We start from the raw sequence: 14,704 nt of genomic DNA, 5'->3' as shown, positions 1-14,704 counted from the left end.
CTTGGATCTCCTTGACTACAATTTCCATCGTCCCTAGCCACAATCTTTGACATGGATTGCTCCACAATGTTGCAAATATCATCCGCTTCAACATAAACTTTTCTGGTGTGATGAGCCCTTTGTACATTCCTTTGTAATATGTGTCGTTTGACATACTGGAAATATCCCAGATTCTATAGAACTATTCAAAATGCAGTGCTCCCTGTAAAAGGGATTCCCAGATGTTGATGGCTACAACTCCCATCATTCAATTGGCAGGGGATTATGGGTGTTGTAGTCAACATCTAGGAATCCTTGTTACAGGGATTATTGGAGGTGGGGTTGATTTTCTTCAATAACAACAGCAGCAGCAGCAATAATTTTATTTATTGGCCACCCTCATAATGATTGTTCTCTGGGCAATGTGCAAAGTAGAACAGTAAAATTAAAAGATACAATTTAAAGCATATTAAAACAAAAACAAAATTACAATAAAACACAACTAAGACAAAACAAAAAGCTTTTAAAAAAAGCTTTAGGTAATAATTGGATCACCAGCACTTAACTCTCTCTTCAACTCTGTTGTTTTGAGGAGGAAAAGAATTTTTGGTGATTTTTGGTTCAGAAAAGAGACGATAAATTGGAATAGGTTCAGAAGGAGGCAACCATGATGGTGAGGGGTCTCTGGATGGAAACCAAGTCTTCCGAGGAACTTTGGAAAGAGCTGGATCTGTTTCTCCTGGAGAAGAGAAGACTCAGGGGAGATATGACAGCTGCTGTCTTCAAATATCTTAAGGGCTTTCTCATAGAAAAAGGAGCAGAATTATTCTCTTTTGCTGATGTGGGCAGGACTGGAACCAATGGGTTGAAATGACAAGGAAGCAGATTCAGGCTAGACATTTGGAGGAACTTCCCAACTGTAGGTACTGTTTGATAGTGGAACACGGGTCTGCCTCGTGCAGTGGTGCAGCTCTTCTTCACTGGAGGTTTCTAAACAGAGGCTGGATGGCCACCGGTCAGGGATGTTGCACTTGTAGCAGATTTCTGTGCTGAGCAGGGGGTTGGACTAGATTACAGGGATTCTCAACGTTGGGTCCCCAGATGTTATTGGACTTCAACTCCCATAATCCTCTGTCCCGGTGGCCTTTGGTTAGGGGTTATGAGAGTTGAAGTCCTATAACATCTGGGGACCCAACGTTGAGAATCCCTGGAGTAGAAGACCTCCAAGGTCCAGCTCTTACATTCTACGAAATTTTCCTTCCATACCCTAATCTAGTAAGAATAATGCAATTGAAGAAGAGTGAGGAGATGGGGGTCTCTCTTCCCCCATCTCTCATGCTGTTTCTTCTTACTGTCCCCCCACTCCTGCAAATTCATCTCCACTCCCTACAGACAACCCCCTCATATGATCCCCAGCACCGTTTTCACAATAAAGAACATAAAAAGAGCCCTGCTGGATCAGACCGAAGGTACATCTCATTTTGCATTCTATTTCCAAAAATGGTCAGTCAGATGTTTCAAGAAGTCCACAACAAAGGCATGAAGGCAATAGCACACACGCGCGCACACACTGGTGCTGTTTCCCACCCGAAACTGGGATTCAGTGGTATACCACCTCTGAACACGGAGGTTCCATTGAGCTATCATGGGTAATAACCCTCTTCCATGAATGTGTCTAATCCCCTTTTAAAGCCATCTAATAGGTCATTCACACAGTCAAAAAACTGTGTTTTACCCAGGTTTGGGAGCGGTGTGTGATCCCAGTTTTCGGTTGTGTGGAAGCAAGGTGGGAGGAAATCCTGGGTAGCTTTTCCTCCTACCTTTCTTCCACACGACCGAAAATTGGGAGCACACAGGGTTCCCAAACCTAGGGAAAACAGTTTTTGACTGTGTGAATGACCTCTAAACCTAGTGGCCATCACCACATCTTGTGGCAGTGAGTTCCATAGGTTAATTATGCACTGTATTATTTCCTCCGATCTGTCCTGAGTCCCCAAGCCAAACAATTTCATTGGCTGATCCTAAGCTCTAGTAAAGGAAAGCTCAACCTTGGGTCCCCAGATGTTGTTGGACTACAACTCCCATAATCCCAAGCCACAATGGCCCTTCTCGATCTAGTATGATGAGAGAGAAACTTCTGTCTAATCACTTTCTCTGCACCATGCAGTTTCATAAATCTGTATCAAAGCCGATTTACCTTTTTTACTCAACTAAAAAGGCTCACATGAATTAACCCTTCCACGCAGGGAAAGTGCTCCTGTCTCCTGGTCATTGTGGATGGTCTTTTTTGCACATTTCCCAGCTCTTCAATATCCTTTTTGAGAGGGGGCAGCCAAAGCGGTACATTAGATCCGTTTCCTCCCCATTCCAGCCCTATTCAGTCATTATGTGGTTCGTGTGTACAGTTTGTCTATGGATGACTGTACCTGTGTTCATTTTTAAAGCGAACTTAGGCACAGCCCATCTCCTGCACTACTGTGTACATGTGCTGAATGTAACATGTGAATAACTGTACGTGTGTACACTGTACACCAGGGTTCCACAACTTCAGCTCCCCCACCCTCCCGCAGCTGTTGTTGGACTATAACTCCAGTCATCCCCAGCCACAGTGGCCAATAGTTAGGGATGATGGGACTTGTAGTCCAACATCTGCAGGAGGGTTGAAGTAGTGTATAGTCTGCTGTTCACAGATTGCCTGCACATTGATAATAATGCATGGATAGGGTTCCTGTTCCGAGGATATTAAAAGCCAACCCACCCTTCCCGCAAACAGCAGAAAAGAACCTCTCCCTCGCTCTCCAAAATCATATTGTACAGGAGTTTAGTGGAGGATATTTCAAAACGTAGTATAATTTATATCTCATCTTTCTTCTACCATGGAATTCAGGCAGCATACAGAGAGTTGCAAACACGTCTCCCATCCAGGCACTGACCAGCCGTAAACCTCCTTAGCTTCAGGAAAGTGACTGTATCATCTGTTTTTATGCCATGCCCTAGGACCAGAATATGTGCAAAAGTCCTCAGTGAAGGAGGTAGCAGTTATAATCTTCTCTATAGGACAAATGTTCTTGTGACATCCCTGTTAACTTAAAGAGGAGAGATGGTCTTGTGGTAACAAGCATGATTTGTCCCCTTAGCTAAGCAGGGTCTGCCCTGGTTGCATATGAATGAGAGACTAGAAGTGTGAGCACTGTAAGATATTCCCCTCAGGGGATGGAGCCGCTCTGGGAAGAGCAGAAAGTTCCAAGTTCCCTCCCTGGCAGCATCTCCAAGACAGGGCTGAGAGAGATTCCTGCCTGCAACCTTGGAGAAGCCTCTGCCAGTCTGGGGAGACAGTACTGAGCTAGATAGACCAATGGTCTGACTCAGCATATGGCAGTTTCCTGTGTTCTAACTCAGGGGAGATAACATAACATAGGAAGCTGCCTTATACTGAATCAGATCATTGGTCCATTTAGCTCAGTATTGTCTACATTGGCTGGCAGCAGCTTTCCAAGGTTTCAAGCAGGAGTCTCTCCCAGCCCTACCCAGAGATGCCAGGGAGTGAAGCTGAGACCTTCTGCATACAAGCATGCAGATGATCCTCCACTGAACTATGACCCCATCCCCTAAGGGAAATCTCTCACAGCACTCACAGGTAGTCAGCGAACCAAGGTGGCCCCTGCTTAGCAAAGGGACAATTCATGCTTGCTACCACCAAGACCAGCCCTCCTCTCCAGATTTGGTGGGGTGGGGAGAGAACTGAAGCATGGGTAAATAGGACTTCAGTTCATTTGCACAGACATTAGGCAGCTTCACATGACCATGTATCTCTGCTTCCCAGCGAGTGCACATTCCCAGCAGATGCATCACATGCATGCACCCACCAAATGCTGGTCCCCAAACTTTACTTCCTAAGATTCTACCAAGATTCACTCAACTTCCATAACCAACGTTTGAAATTGGGTGGAGATTCTGGGTAGAGTCACAGTGACCTTGAGCACGAATCAGCATTTGGTGGGTTAAGAACATAAGGACAGCCCTAAAGGATCAGACCCAAGGCCCATCTAGTCCAGTATCCTTCTTCACACAAGCCTCTGGGGAGCCCAGAGGCAAAGGCTGAGGGCATGCCCTCTCTCCTGCTGCTACTTTCCTGCAACTGGTATTTAGAGGCATCCTGCCTCTGAGGCTGGAGGTTGCCTATAGCCCTCAGACTAGTAGCCATTGATAGACCTGTCCTCCATGAATTTATCTAAACCCCTCTTAAAGCCATCCAGGCTGTTGGCTGTCACCACATCTTGTGGCAGAGAATTCCACAAATTGATCATACATTGTGTGAAAAAGTACTTCCTTTTGTCAGTACTTCCTAAATTTCCTGGCAATTTCATGGGATGACCCCTGGTTCTGGTTCTTGTGTTATGCGAGAGGGAGAAACATTTCTCTCTATCCACTTTCTCCACTCCATGCATGATTTTATAGACCTCTATCATGTTGCCCCTCGGTCGTCTTTTCTTTAAACAAAAAAGCCCCAGGTGTTGCCGTCTTGCCTCATAAGAAAGGTGCTCGAGGCCCCTGATCATCTTGGTTGCCCTCTTCTGCACCTTTTCCAGTTCTACAATGTCCTTTTCCAGTTCTACAATGTCCTTCAATGGAGACCAAGGTCCTCACAGCATCCCCACTGGCAGTGCTGACTTACAAGGAACCAAAGGTTTCCGGCTCCTGGACTTGGCGGCAGTCCTGTGAAGCCGCCTTTAGGCGTGAGAATGAAGTGAGCCAAAGGATCCACACAAAAAGGTGGGCTTTGAGGAAGGGTGAAGGAAAAGCAGTGGCACCACTGACGCTTTGTGGGAAGGAGTTCCAGGCAGAAGCCACGGCCAATAGAATGTCAATAGATATGCATTCAAAACCAGTTTTTTAAAAGTTATTTTTTAAACAATATATAAGAGCTTCTGGAGAAGTGGGGAATGAGTTTCAAGTAGGAGAAATGGGGCAGGCCTTTGTCACTTGAAAAAGGACAGCGCAACTTGTGGGAGATCAGGAAGGCGTCTTCCTTCGTTCCTATGATCTCCTCCTTTGTCCCCAGTATGGAGAAAGGCAGTCCATGTTTGGGGTAAGAATCCCTTTTGTTTCTTCCCAGGAGAATCACCTTCCTTAAAACCCATGATCAGGGCCTGCTGGGTTAAGAGGGACAGAAAAAAACAGAGAGGTCAGGAAAGAATGGCTTACACACAGACACACACAGACACAGACCCCTGCGGATATTTGTATACTGCTCTTCAACCAAAGTTCTCAAAGCGGTTCACATTGAAAAATAAACAATACATAAATAAGATGGATTCCTGTCCCCAAAGTACTCACAATCTAAAAAGAAACATAAGGCAGATACCAGCAACAGCCACATGGGATGGGGCTGCTCTGGGAAGAGCATCTAGGTTCCAAGTTCCCTCCCTGGCAGCATCTCCAAGATAGGACTGAGAGAGATTCCTGCTTGCAACCTTGGAGAGCCGCTGCCAGTCTGTAAAGACAATACTGAGCAAGATGGACCAATGGTCCGGCTTGGTATAAGGCAGGTTCCTGTGTTCCTATGATTGCACAAGTCCAGCATTAATCTGGATGTCAGCGACTAATGATAACAACCGTTCTATTATTCACTCTTACGCTGGTCACTTGTCCTCCCAGTGATGCCCCCCTCATCCATCTCTCTGCTACTGGTGCACGGGAACACACAGAAGGCGATGCGACGGGTGGTTGTTTCTCACTTCTGGATGCCAGTTACCCGTCAGCAGGAAGGACCTTGGGCCTCCAGCTCGCCGTCGTCCTCTTGGCACCTCTCCAGCTCACGCCTTCGGGCCCGATAAGAGGCTGGAAGGAAGCAGGTAATAAGAAAAGGTCAAGTTGCCGCTTGCTGAAATGTCCTGGGCTTGGTGTGGAGACCTCACCTGCCTCATGGAGACAACAGGCTCATTCTTGCGATCAAAATACCCAGCCAGGGGAGGAGAGCCATACACGTTCCTGATCAGTGGCCGCGTGAATCGAAAGAGCGAGGGGAGAAGAATTGTGTGGGAGCCAGGAGCTGGGAGGATAGCTTTTTGTCCACTTTTGAGGAAACACTGGGGCAGGGGCGTAGCAAGGTTGGAGTGGGCCCAGGGACAAGATTTTAAAATGCCCGACCCCTCCACACTGAAGCTCAGCTCATGAAGTAAAGAAATCTTAAATGAGGCTGAATAGTAGTAACAAAAAGCACAGTAAAATCTATATATCTATATCTACATCTATATCTCTCCCATGTGCCACAATAGAACATCATACTACATTATTTTTTAAAAGGTTTTGTAAATTGTGGACGATGCAAGTCATTTAATGGGACTAGAGCAGGGATTCTCAACGTTGAGTCCCCAGATGTTATTGGACTTCAACTCCCATAATTCCCAACCAAAGGCCCCTGGGGCAGGGGATTATGGGAGTTGAAGTCCAATAATATCTGGAGACCTAACGTTGAGAACCCCTGGACTAGAGAAAGACATGCTGTTCCGGTAGCTCCCGGTCTTAACACTCCCATCCATTTCGGAGGATGAATACAACTGAAGGAAGCCCAGGCGGGTGCGCGGCTGGGGGCGTCAGTCATGTGACTTGCCTCTGGGCCGCCCCCAAGGCTGTGGGCCCCCAGACAACTGTCTCTCCTTGCCCTATTATAGTTACGCCCCTGCGCTGGGGACAGATTGCAAGTTGGTCGCGCCTGTCCTACCTGGTTCCTGGCTCCCACACAACCCCTCTCCCCTCTTTCAACCTTAATATTTGCAAACACAGGGCCGATGAGGTGCAACCCGTGGAAGCAGAAAAACCGCTTCCTCTGTCCATTTTAATGGCAAGGAGCGCTGGCACAGTAGCACAAGTGAGCCATTTGGATATTTTACGCAGCTATGGGATTTGCTGTTAACCAATAATAAAGGGGGACAATAGCCCTGTTTCAACCTACCTGGCAGGTGACGATCTTTGAAGGGGGGGCGCCCAGCTGCATCCCACAGACTCCGCATCCGGTTGAAATAAGGGGGTATATTGGTGGGCCTCTCTTTGCCCTCCGCAGCAGGCCGGCCCGCAGCGAAAAAGTCCGTCTTCAGCTGCTTCCACTTTGACCGCAGCTGGTCGATGTTCCTGTGGAAGCCCTGAGCAAGGAGCTGGTCCCGAATCCTTTCCCAGTGCTGCTGTCCCCTCTGTGAGCTGCTGCTCATGAGCAGGGCCAGGGCGGGGCTGGTTCTGATGCTGCTCAACAAGGCCACCACCTCCTTGCCTTCCCACCGCTGCCCACGGATGCGAGGAGCCATTTTGGCAAGGACGGTGGGCCGCTCCGGGCTCTCGACCTGGAGGCTGGGTGGGCACATGTGCTGAGTGCTACACAAGTACAACCGCTTATATGGCTTTTCCCCGGCATGGGACCTCTGGTGGACGACCAACTTGGAGCTACAGAGAAAGCACTTCCCACAGACTTGGCATTTGAGGGGTTTCCCTCCTGCACGAGTTCTCAATGGGAGGCCTGTGTTCTTGCTGTAAGGGGTGCAAACGTTCTGTTTCTTACCAACTTCTGCTGCTGTCGGGATAGTGGTTTCACTGGGGGCCTTGTTGTAACTTCCCCCACAGGGAACGGGATCAACAGCTTTCTCCACAACGTAGGTTTCCGGCTGGCCCTCTAATCTTTCCTGACTTGCTGAGGCAGTTTCGTGGACACAACACTGGGAGAGGTGTGCCTCTACTTTCCAAGTTGACACCCCGCGCGGCCCCCCCAGTTCAGAATCCTCTGGCACATATTCCTCTCCTTCGTCCATGGCCATCCACCGCTTGGCTGCGGGAGAAATGAGAATCCCAAATAATTCAGTCTCTGGGCTAGAGCAGGACAAGACAGAAGCCTCAGGCAAGCAGCTGAAATGGAGTGCCTGGAGTGGCAAACCCTGCCCCCTGCCATGTCAGGGACACTCACACACAGATGTGGGTTGTCCTATTGACCTTGACCTTAGGCAGCCCAACGTTTTGGGCTGCCCCGGATTAGGGAGAAATTGAATTTGAAAGCAAGAAATTAATGGCATGGGTGTCAGGCGCTCTTACCCCTAGACTTCTGGGCCAAAATCCAGGGCCTCCAAACCCCCTGGGGCCCCCCAAATCCTCTTTAGTCTGCTCTGGGTGGTGTGGTTGCTGCCGGCCTGGGCAGCTAAGCATTACTGTGACCTAAGCTAGATGGCAGAGTGTGACTTCTGCTTTAGAGACAGAGCGGGGAGTGGGGAAAGATGTTAAGTTGTGTGCTGAAGTATTTCCGCTAATGCATATTGGCATAAATATACCTGCTTTCTGTTCTTACATTCTTGTGAGTTCTGTTGCTGTTTGTGCCCTCAAGAACCCATGTGTTAAAAATACTGCGTGTGTCATGGTGTGTGTGTGTGTGTGTGTGTGTGTGTGTGTGTGTGTGTGAGATGTTTAACTTGGGGGGGGGGGCTTTAGTTTCAGGCTCCAAAAGTAGCAAGGTGCACCTCTGTTCTCAAAGACCTAGTAGGAAAGGAGTTCTGTGGGAGAAGCAGTTCCTGCTGGACAGACATTAGAGAGTTTTGGCAGATGTCTAACCCACACATCAGGTTCCTGAGAATCTTACTTAAGTAAGAGAAAACAAAGGCCCTTTACAGGCCCTAAACAGTTCAGGCCCAGGGCATTTAAGAGAATGCCTTCTTCACTATAAGCCCCGCCACCTATTCATCTGGGGAGAGCTGTCTGCTGCTGTCACCAGCTGGTCTGGTGGCTACTTAGGGATGGGCCTTTTCCATTGTCTCTCTGAGGCTTTGGAATGCATGCCCTGTCGAAAGCAGAGCCTTCTAATCTCTGACAGCTCTTAAAAGGGCTGTTAAGACAAATGTATTCTAGGTATGTGCACGGACCGGTTCGGAGGCCATTCTAAAGGCCTCCGGACCAGTCCGGACACGGGGTGGTTCAGTTCGGGAAGATGGGGTGGGGGGTTCCAATATGGACGGGGGGGGCTTTACTTACCCCTCCCAACAACCGCGCTGTATTTTCTGGAGCAATCGGGCGGCAGGATACCTCCCTGCCGCCCGCTTCATTCCCCGCTTGGCTGTGGCTCCTCCTTAAGTATTCAGAATCGGGCGGCAGGATACCTCCCTGCCGCCCCCTTCAAAACCCTGCTCGGCTGGCGGCCGCCCCCTCCAAGCCCCCTGCTGCCCCCAAGCCCCCTGCCGCCCCCTTCTCCCCAGTGCCCCCATTGCAAACGGGCGGCAGGAGAACTCCCTGCCGCCCCTTTGCTGTCTTGGCTGCAAATGGCTTCTAAGAAGCCTTTTGCGCGCGTGAGGCAGGGAGTTCTCCTGCCGCCCGATTTCTAAAGGGAGTTGTTCCTTTTAGAAAATGGGCGGCAGGAGAACTCCCTGCCGCCCCTTTGCCTGCTTGGCTGCAAATGGCAGCCAATGGCTTCTTAGAAGCCATTTGCAGCCAAAACGGCAAAGGGAGGCAGGGAGTTCTCCTGCCGCCTGTTTGCAATGGGGGCACTGGGGAGAAGGGGGCGGCATGGGGCTTGAAGGGGGCGGCCGCCAGCCGAGCGGGGTTTTGAAGGGGGCAGGAGGGAGGTATCCTGCCGCCCGATTCTGAATACTTCAGGAGGAGCCACAGCCAAGTGGGGAATGAAGCGGGCGGCAAGGAGGTATCCTGCTGCCCGATTGCTCCAGAAAATACGGCGCGGTTGTTGGGAGGGGTAAGTAAAGCCCCCCCCCGTCCTTATTGGAACCCCCCACCCCAGTGCCGGATCGCAGCTCCGCGGTTCCGTGCACACCCCTAATGTATTCCCCCAGTTTAATTAACTTAATTAAAAGTTTAATTAACTTTTAGAATCTATCATTGTTTTAAATTGTTTTAATGTTTTAACTTTGTTTTTAATCTGTTTTATTGTAAACTGCCTAGAGGCACGAATTTTGGGAGTTATACAAAGATGCTAAATAAATACATTCACCTTACCCTACATGAAGTCAAACATATTACCTTGTATAACCAGCTAGAAATGATGCTAGTCTACAAGTTGGCCCCTAGCCATTGGGTGAACTGCTATGATGTCATAGAATATCCTCCAACCTTCTGGCATGCTAAGGAATATGCCTCCCACTGCAACTGAAACAATATTTTTTTTTAAAGTGCCAAAAGAAATATATTCTAGAATACTCTACAGAAACTCATGAGTGATTTCTCAGCTTGTCTTCTCCCCCTCACATTATCATTTCCCTTAAGACATCAGATTCTGTGGGTTCAGAGACGGAGCAACTCTTGAGCTCCCTAAAGGGAGAAGAATCAGCCATATATAAAATAAGCCTAGGAAGCAACTTTGGAGCACCCCAGGACTCTGGCACAAAAAGCCTTCCTGCTCCTTACCTAAGAGGCTGGCCTCTCCACTGTCATCTTCTTGCTTGGTTTCCAGGCACAGCTGCCTCTGCTCGACATCTGACGAAGCTGCTGCCTCTTCAAATGCCACCTGCAGCAGCAGAGAAGAGTCCTGTTATATCCCCTATGGTGAACTCCACAGCCTCATTGCTGAAAGGGGAGAAATGAGCACTGAGACTCTTTAAGATACACATACACTTTTGAGGACCTTCCTTTGGGGACAGGTATTTTAAAAACCCAGACTGCTGCTGCTGCACCTGAAAATAGAAGGTACCAAGTACCCTTTTGCTTGCTTTCCCTGGCAAGTGAACTCGGACCAGCCAAACTGGGCTGGTTCAACTAGAACCACAGTTCAAATCAAGCCAGCTGGCACATCCTTACTTCTGAGATGGAAAGACTCTCAACCTTGACATCACCACAGGCCCACAGGAAGAAGACAGCAAAATGGCCTCACCTGGCTTTCTTGCCTCCGGGCCTCTCGTTGTCTCAGCAGGAATTCCTCAGCCAGGGCCACTGCTTGGGAACAGGTCTCTGGGCCACATTCCCTCACCCAGCTCTGGATCTCCAGTGGCAGGATGATTAGGAACTGCTCCAGGATCAGCAGCTCCAGGATCTGCTCCTTGGAGTGTCTTTCGACCTTCAGCCACTGATGGCAAAGTTCCTGGAGCCGAATATAAGCCCCTCTTGGCCCTTCAGCTTCCTGGTAGTAAAAGCGCCTGAAGTGTTGCCGCTGCCTTTCCCGCCTCATGGCATCCCCTCGCAAGATGGCTGCCTTCACCTTCCCATAATCCTCTCTTTCTCCAACTTTCAGCTTGCTAAAGGCCTGTTCAGCTTCTCCACTCAGGGCTGGCAGGAGTCGGGTTGCCCACTCTTCTTTGGGCCAGTGGCAGGCTTCAGCCACTTGTTCAAAGGAGGCCAGGAAGGCCTTTGCGTCATCCCACGGGGTGGGTTGCTCAGGCAGCTGTGGGATTTCCAGCCCTGAGAGAGGGGACTCCACGGACCTTAGGAACTCCTGCCACTGGACTTCCCACTCCTGCAGTGAGCCCTCACCTGATTCTTGTTTAATCAGAGTTGCTCCTGGCCTCCTTTGCAGGAATTCCCAGATGCTCCCAGCCTGAAGGACATGGGGGGCTTTTCTTATCCCACGTGATGCTTCCAAAAATGTGGAGCTTGTGTGTTTCTGGTCCTCCATTTTCATCCTCAGGCTTCCTCAGAAATATGTTGCAATAAAGAAAACTAGAATAAATTACTGTGATCTGAATGAGTTGAGCTGATCTTCTGAAAAGACATGGAAATAGGCATGTGTTTAAATGGACAAGGGTTCATTTTAGTTATTTATGGTTAGTTTTATACACTGCCTTTCACTCAGATGCTTCAGGGCAATATACAATGAATACAACGAATATGTAGTATACAAAAAAGAAAATAAAAAACAAACATGTCATTACAAAATAAACTGCACAAGTTAATCCAACATAAATGGTAGACTTTTTTTTTTTTTTAAAGCAACAACCATCAGGGGACAGGCAGACACAAATTCTCCTGCTGTTAGCCAAAAGCCCATTGGAAGTGGAGGGAATATGGAGTTTAAGGCAGCTTCATTCCCCCCTCCATCTTAGATGGACTTTTGGTTAGTAGCAGCAAGATTTGCTCATGCTAGACCTTTGGCCCATATTTCCCAGCCAAGGTGCTGAAAGGCATCCTCTCACACTGCACGGGAGGAGGAAATAGTCAACCCCTCCTGTAGAGCCAGCGTGGTGTAGTGGTTAGAGTGCTGGACTAGGACCGGGGAGACCTGAGTTCAAATCCCCATTCAGCCATGAGACTTGCTGGGTGGCTCTGGGCCAGTCATTTCTCTCTCAGCCTAACCTACTTCACAGGGTTGTTGTGACGAGAAACTTAAGTATGTAGTTCACCGCTCTGGGATATAAATGTAAAAACAAACAAACAAATAAATAAAACCACAGGGCTCTGTGGGCGCCAGGAGTCAGCACTGACTCAAGGGCACAACTTTACCTGGAGATGCCAGGGATTGAACACGAGAGCTTCTGCATGCAAAGCAGGTGCTCTACCCTAGACCTATGGATGCTCCTACTGAATGCATGAAGCTGCTTCGATTGAAGCTGCCTTCATCCATCCAGCTCAGTACTGTCAACACTGACTGGCAGCCGCTCTCTAAGGTTTCAGGCAGTGGTCTTTCCCAGCCTTATTTAGAGATGTCAGTGCATCTGTTGCCCGATCTAGGTGTTTCCCTAGTCTGGGAAATATACCAGCTGGGATTCAAATCAGAAACCTCTTGCTTGCTAGGCAAATAATTTCCCCGCTGCGCCATTAGGTGACTTATGCACAAATAGTAGGGGAGAGCTATTGCATTCATGCCCAGTTTATGAGTTTCCCAGCAGCATTCTGTAGGAAACAGGATACTTGCCTCGAAGGTCCTCTGATCTGACTGAATGGAACACTTATGAAACCTTTACAAGCCAGTGTGGTGGTGTAGTGGTTAGAGTGCTGGACTAGGACCGGGGAGACCCGAGTTCAAATCCCCATTCAGCCATGAAAAACTAGCTGGGTGACTCTGGCCCAGTCACTTCTCTCTCAGCCTAACCTACATCACAGGGTTGTTGTGAGGAGAAACTTAAGTTTGGGCTCCTTGGAGGAAGAGCGAGATATAAAAATGTATAAAATAAAAAATAATGGGGGACAATGTAAATAATAAATAATAAATAATTAGGAATAATTTGCTTACTGTAAGAACTGTTAGGCCAGGGGTTCTTAACCTGGGGTCCATGGACACTCTTCAGGTCAATGGAGGTAGATCCTGGTGGTCAGTGGAAAAATATAATTGAAGCTAGTTCAGTTATAGGGCCAGTTACCTTCTCTCTCAGCCTAACCTACCTCAGGGGATAGGGTTGTTGTGAGAATAAACACAACCATGCTCACCACTCTGGGTTCCTTGGAGGAAGTAAAGGTAAAGTGTAACATCAAGTCGATTTCGACGCCTGGTGCCCACAGAGCCCTGTGGTTTTCTTTGGTAGAATACAGAAGGGGTTTACCATTGTCTCCTCCCGTGCAGTATGAGACAGGGGAGTAATAGGGCAAGGGGAGACAGTTGTCTGGGGCCCCCAATGCCTTGGCCCCCGCCCGAGGCAAGTCACATGACTGACTCCCCCAGCCGCGCACCCGTCCAGGCTTCTTTCAGTTGTATTCATCCTCCAAAACTGATGTGAGTGTTAAGACCTCGAGCTACCAGAAAAGCATGTCTTTCTCTAGTACCATTCAATGACTTGCATCATCCACAGTTTACAAAACCTTATAAAAAATAATTTAGGATGATGTTCTATTGTGGCACATAGTGTGTGTGTGTGTATAACTTCAGTGGGGGGGGGGGATTTTAAAATCTTGTCTTTGGGCCCACTCCAACCTTGCTATGTTGCAAGATGATGCCTTTCAGCATCTTCCTATATCGCTGCTGCCCAATATAGGTGTTTCCCATAGCCTGGGAAACATACTAGCAGGGGTTTGAACTGGCAACCTTCTGCTTGTTAGTCAAGCATTTCCCCACTGCGCCATGGATATCAGTTCAAAATACATGCAAAAATAAGGTCCCTTCCAGCTCTAATATTCTATGAAACATAGACGACATTGCCTCTGAGCGGGTGCAAAGGGCATTTCTCTCCCCTGTTGAGCAAGGATAGAGAATCCACACGCACTCAGGGGACTGAGGTGGACTTCCAGATCTTTGCTTATTCTTAGCATCATTTAAGCACTAGAGAAGGGGCGGCGGGGAGCTCTTGCAAAGACTTTTGCTCCTAAAGAAGCATAGAGGGAGAGGGACGCTGCTGGGACTAGATAGCCTCTGGGTCAAGGCAGAAGGAGGTGAAGGAAATCACATGCTGTTCGCTCTGTTTATCTCCCCCTCTTTCTCTTGCAAATGCATCCCCCCCAACCCCCACCTCCCTGCTCACCTCTCCAGGCTTGGACAGATCAGGCCTCCCTCTTCCTTTTTTTTTCCTGCTCTAGGGAAATTTAAACCCAAACCCCTCCCCTCCTTTCTCCCACTTGTCAGTACCATCCTAGAGAGCCAGAGAGTGACCCGGCTTCCTCTCATTGCCTCTCTAGGAATGCCCACACGTGCACTGCCTCTGCGTCTGTCTGTCTCTTCCCCTCTCTCTCACTTTAACCCTGAGCATGATTCTCGCAGTTCAGCAAAAGGGGAACCTCTGTCTTGCCTGGCCCTAGGAGAGGGAGGACAGAGAGCGGGCATCTCAAGCGAGGGTTGTGAGGACAGCGTTTACACTGCAAATCCTCACTCCGTATTCCCCTGGGGGGCTCT

At 48.7% G+C, this 14,704-nt stretch overlaps 1 protein-coding gene across 3 annotated transcripts; it reads right to left on the bottom strand.

Moving 5' to 3' along the window:
- Nucleotides 1–370: 370 nt before the first annotated feature.
- On the bottom strand, nt 371–14,454 carry LOC128342641 (zinc finger and SCAN domain-containing protein 20-like). 3 transcript variants are annotated; one of them, XM_053290247.1, is made up of 7 exons: nt 14,337–14,427; nt 13,118–13,189; nt 10,826–11,649; nt 10,363–10,462; nt 6,935–7,795; nt 5,617–5,820; nt 371–5,132 (listed from the first exon to the last, which is right to left on the bottom strand). In XM_053290247.1, the coding sequence occupies exons 3-6, from the start codon at nt 11,567–11,569 to the stop codon at nt 5,738–5,740; spliced, it is 1,788 nt and encodes a 595-aa protein (XP_053146222.1). In that variant the 5' UTR covers nt 11,570–11,649; nt 13,118–13,189; nt 14,337–14,427; the 3' UTR covers nt 371–5,132; nt 5,617–5,737. The 3 variants fall into 3 exon arrangements, with proteins under 3 accessions (XP_053146222.1, XP_053146220.1, XP_053146221.1); XM_053290245.1 differs by having other exon boundaries at nt 371–5,129; XM_053290246.1 differs by lacking the exon at nt 13,118–13,189 and having other exon boundaries at nt 371–5,129; nt 14,337–14,454.
- Nucleotides 14,455–14,704: the final 250 nt, after the last annotated feature.

This window comes from Hemicordylus capensis, chromosome 2, assembly GCF_027244095.1.
Source record: "Hemicordylus capensis ecotype Gifberg chromosome 2, rHemCap1.1.pri, whole genome shotgun sequence".
In the NCBI taxonomy this organism is placed as follows: domain Eukaryota; kingdom Metazoa; phylum Chordata; class Lepidosauria; order Squamata; family Cordylidae; genus Hemicordylus; species Hemicordylus capensis.
Note: the sequence above shows the minus strand (reverse complement) of the source record. Positions and strands in the feature narration are given on the sequence as shown.

Bases quoted from the DNA above. Each gene is read 5' to 3' on its own strand.
- LOC128342641 (XM_053290246.1), bottom strand. From the start codon at position 11,569: ATGAAAATGGAGGACCAGAAACACACAAGCTCCACATTTTTGGAAGCA. The intron at 10,463-10,825 runs GTGAGGCCATTT...CTGCTGCTGCAG, and splicing joins CCCGGAGGCAAGAAAGCCAG to GTGGCATTTGAAGAGGCAGC. The intron at 5,821-6,934 runs GTAGGTTGAAAC...GCTTCCTTCCAG, and splicing joins CAAAGATCGTCACCTGCCAG to CCTCTTATCGGGCCCGAAGG.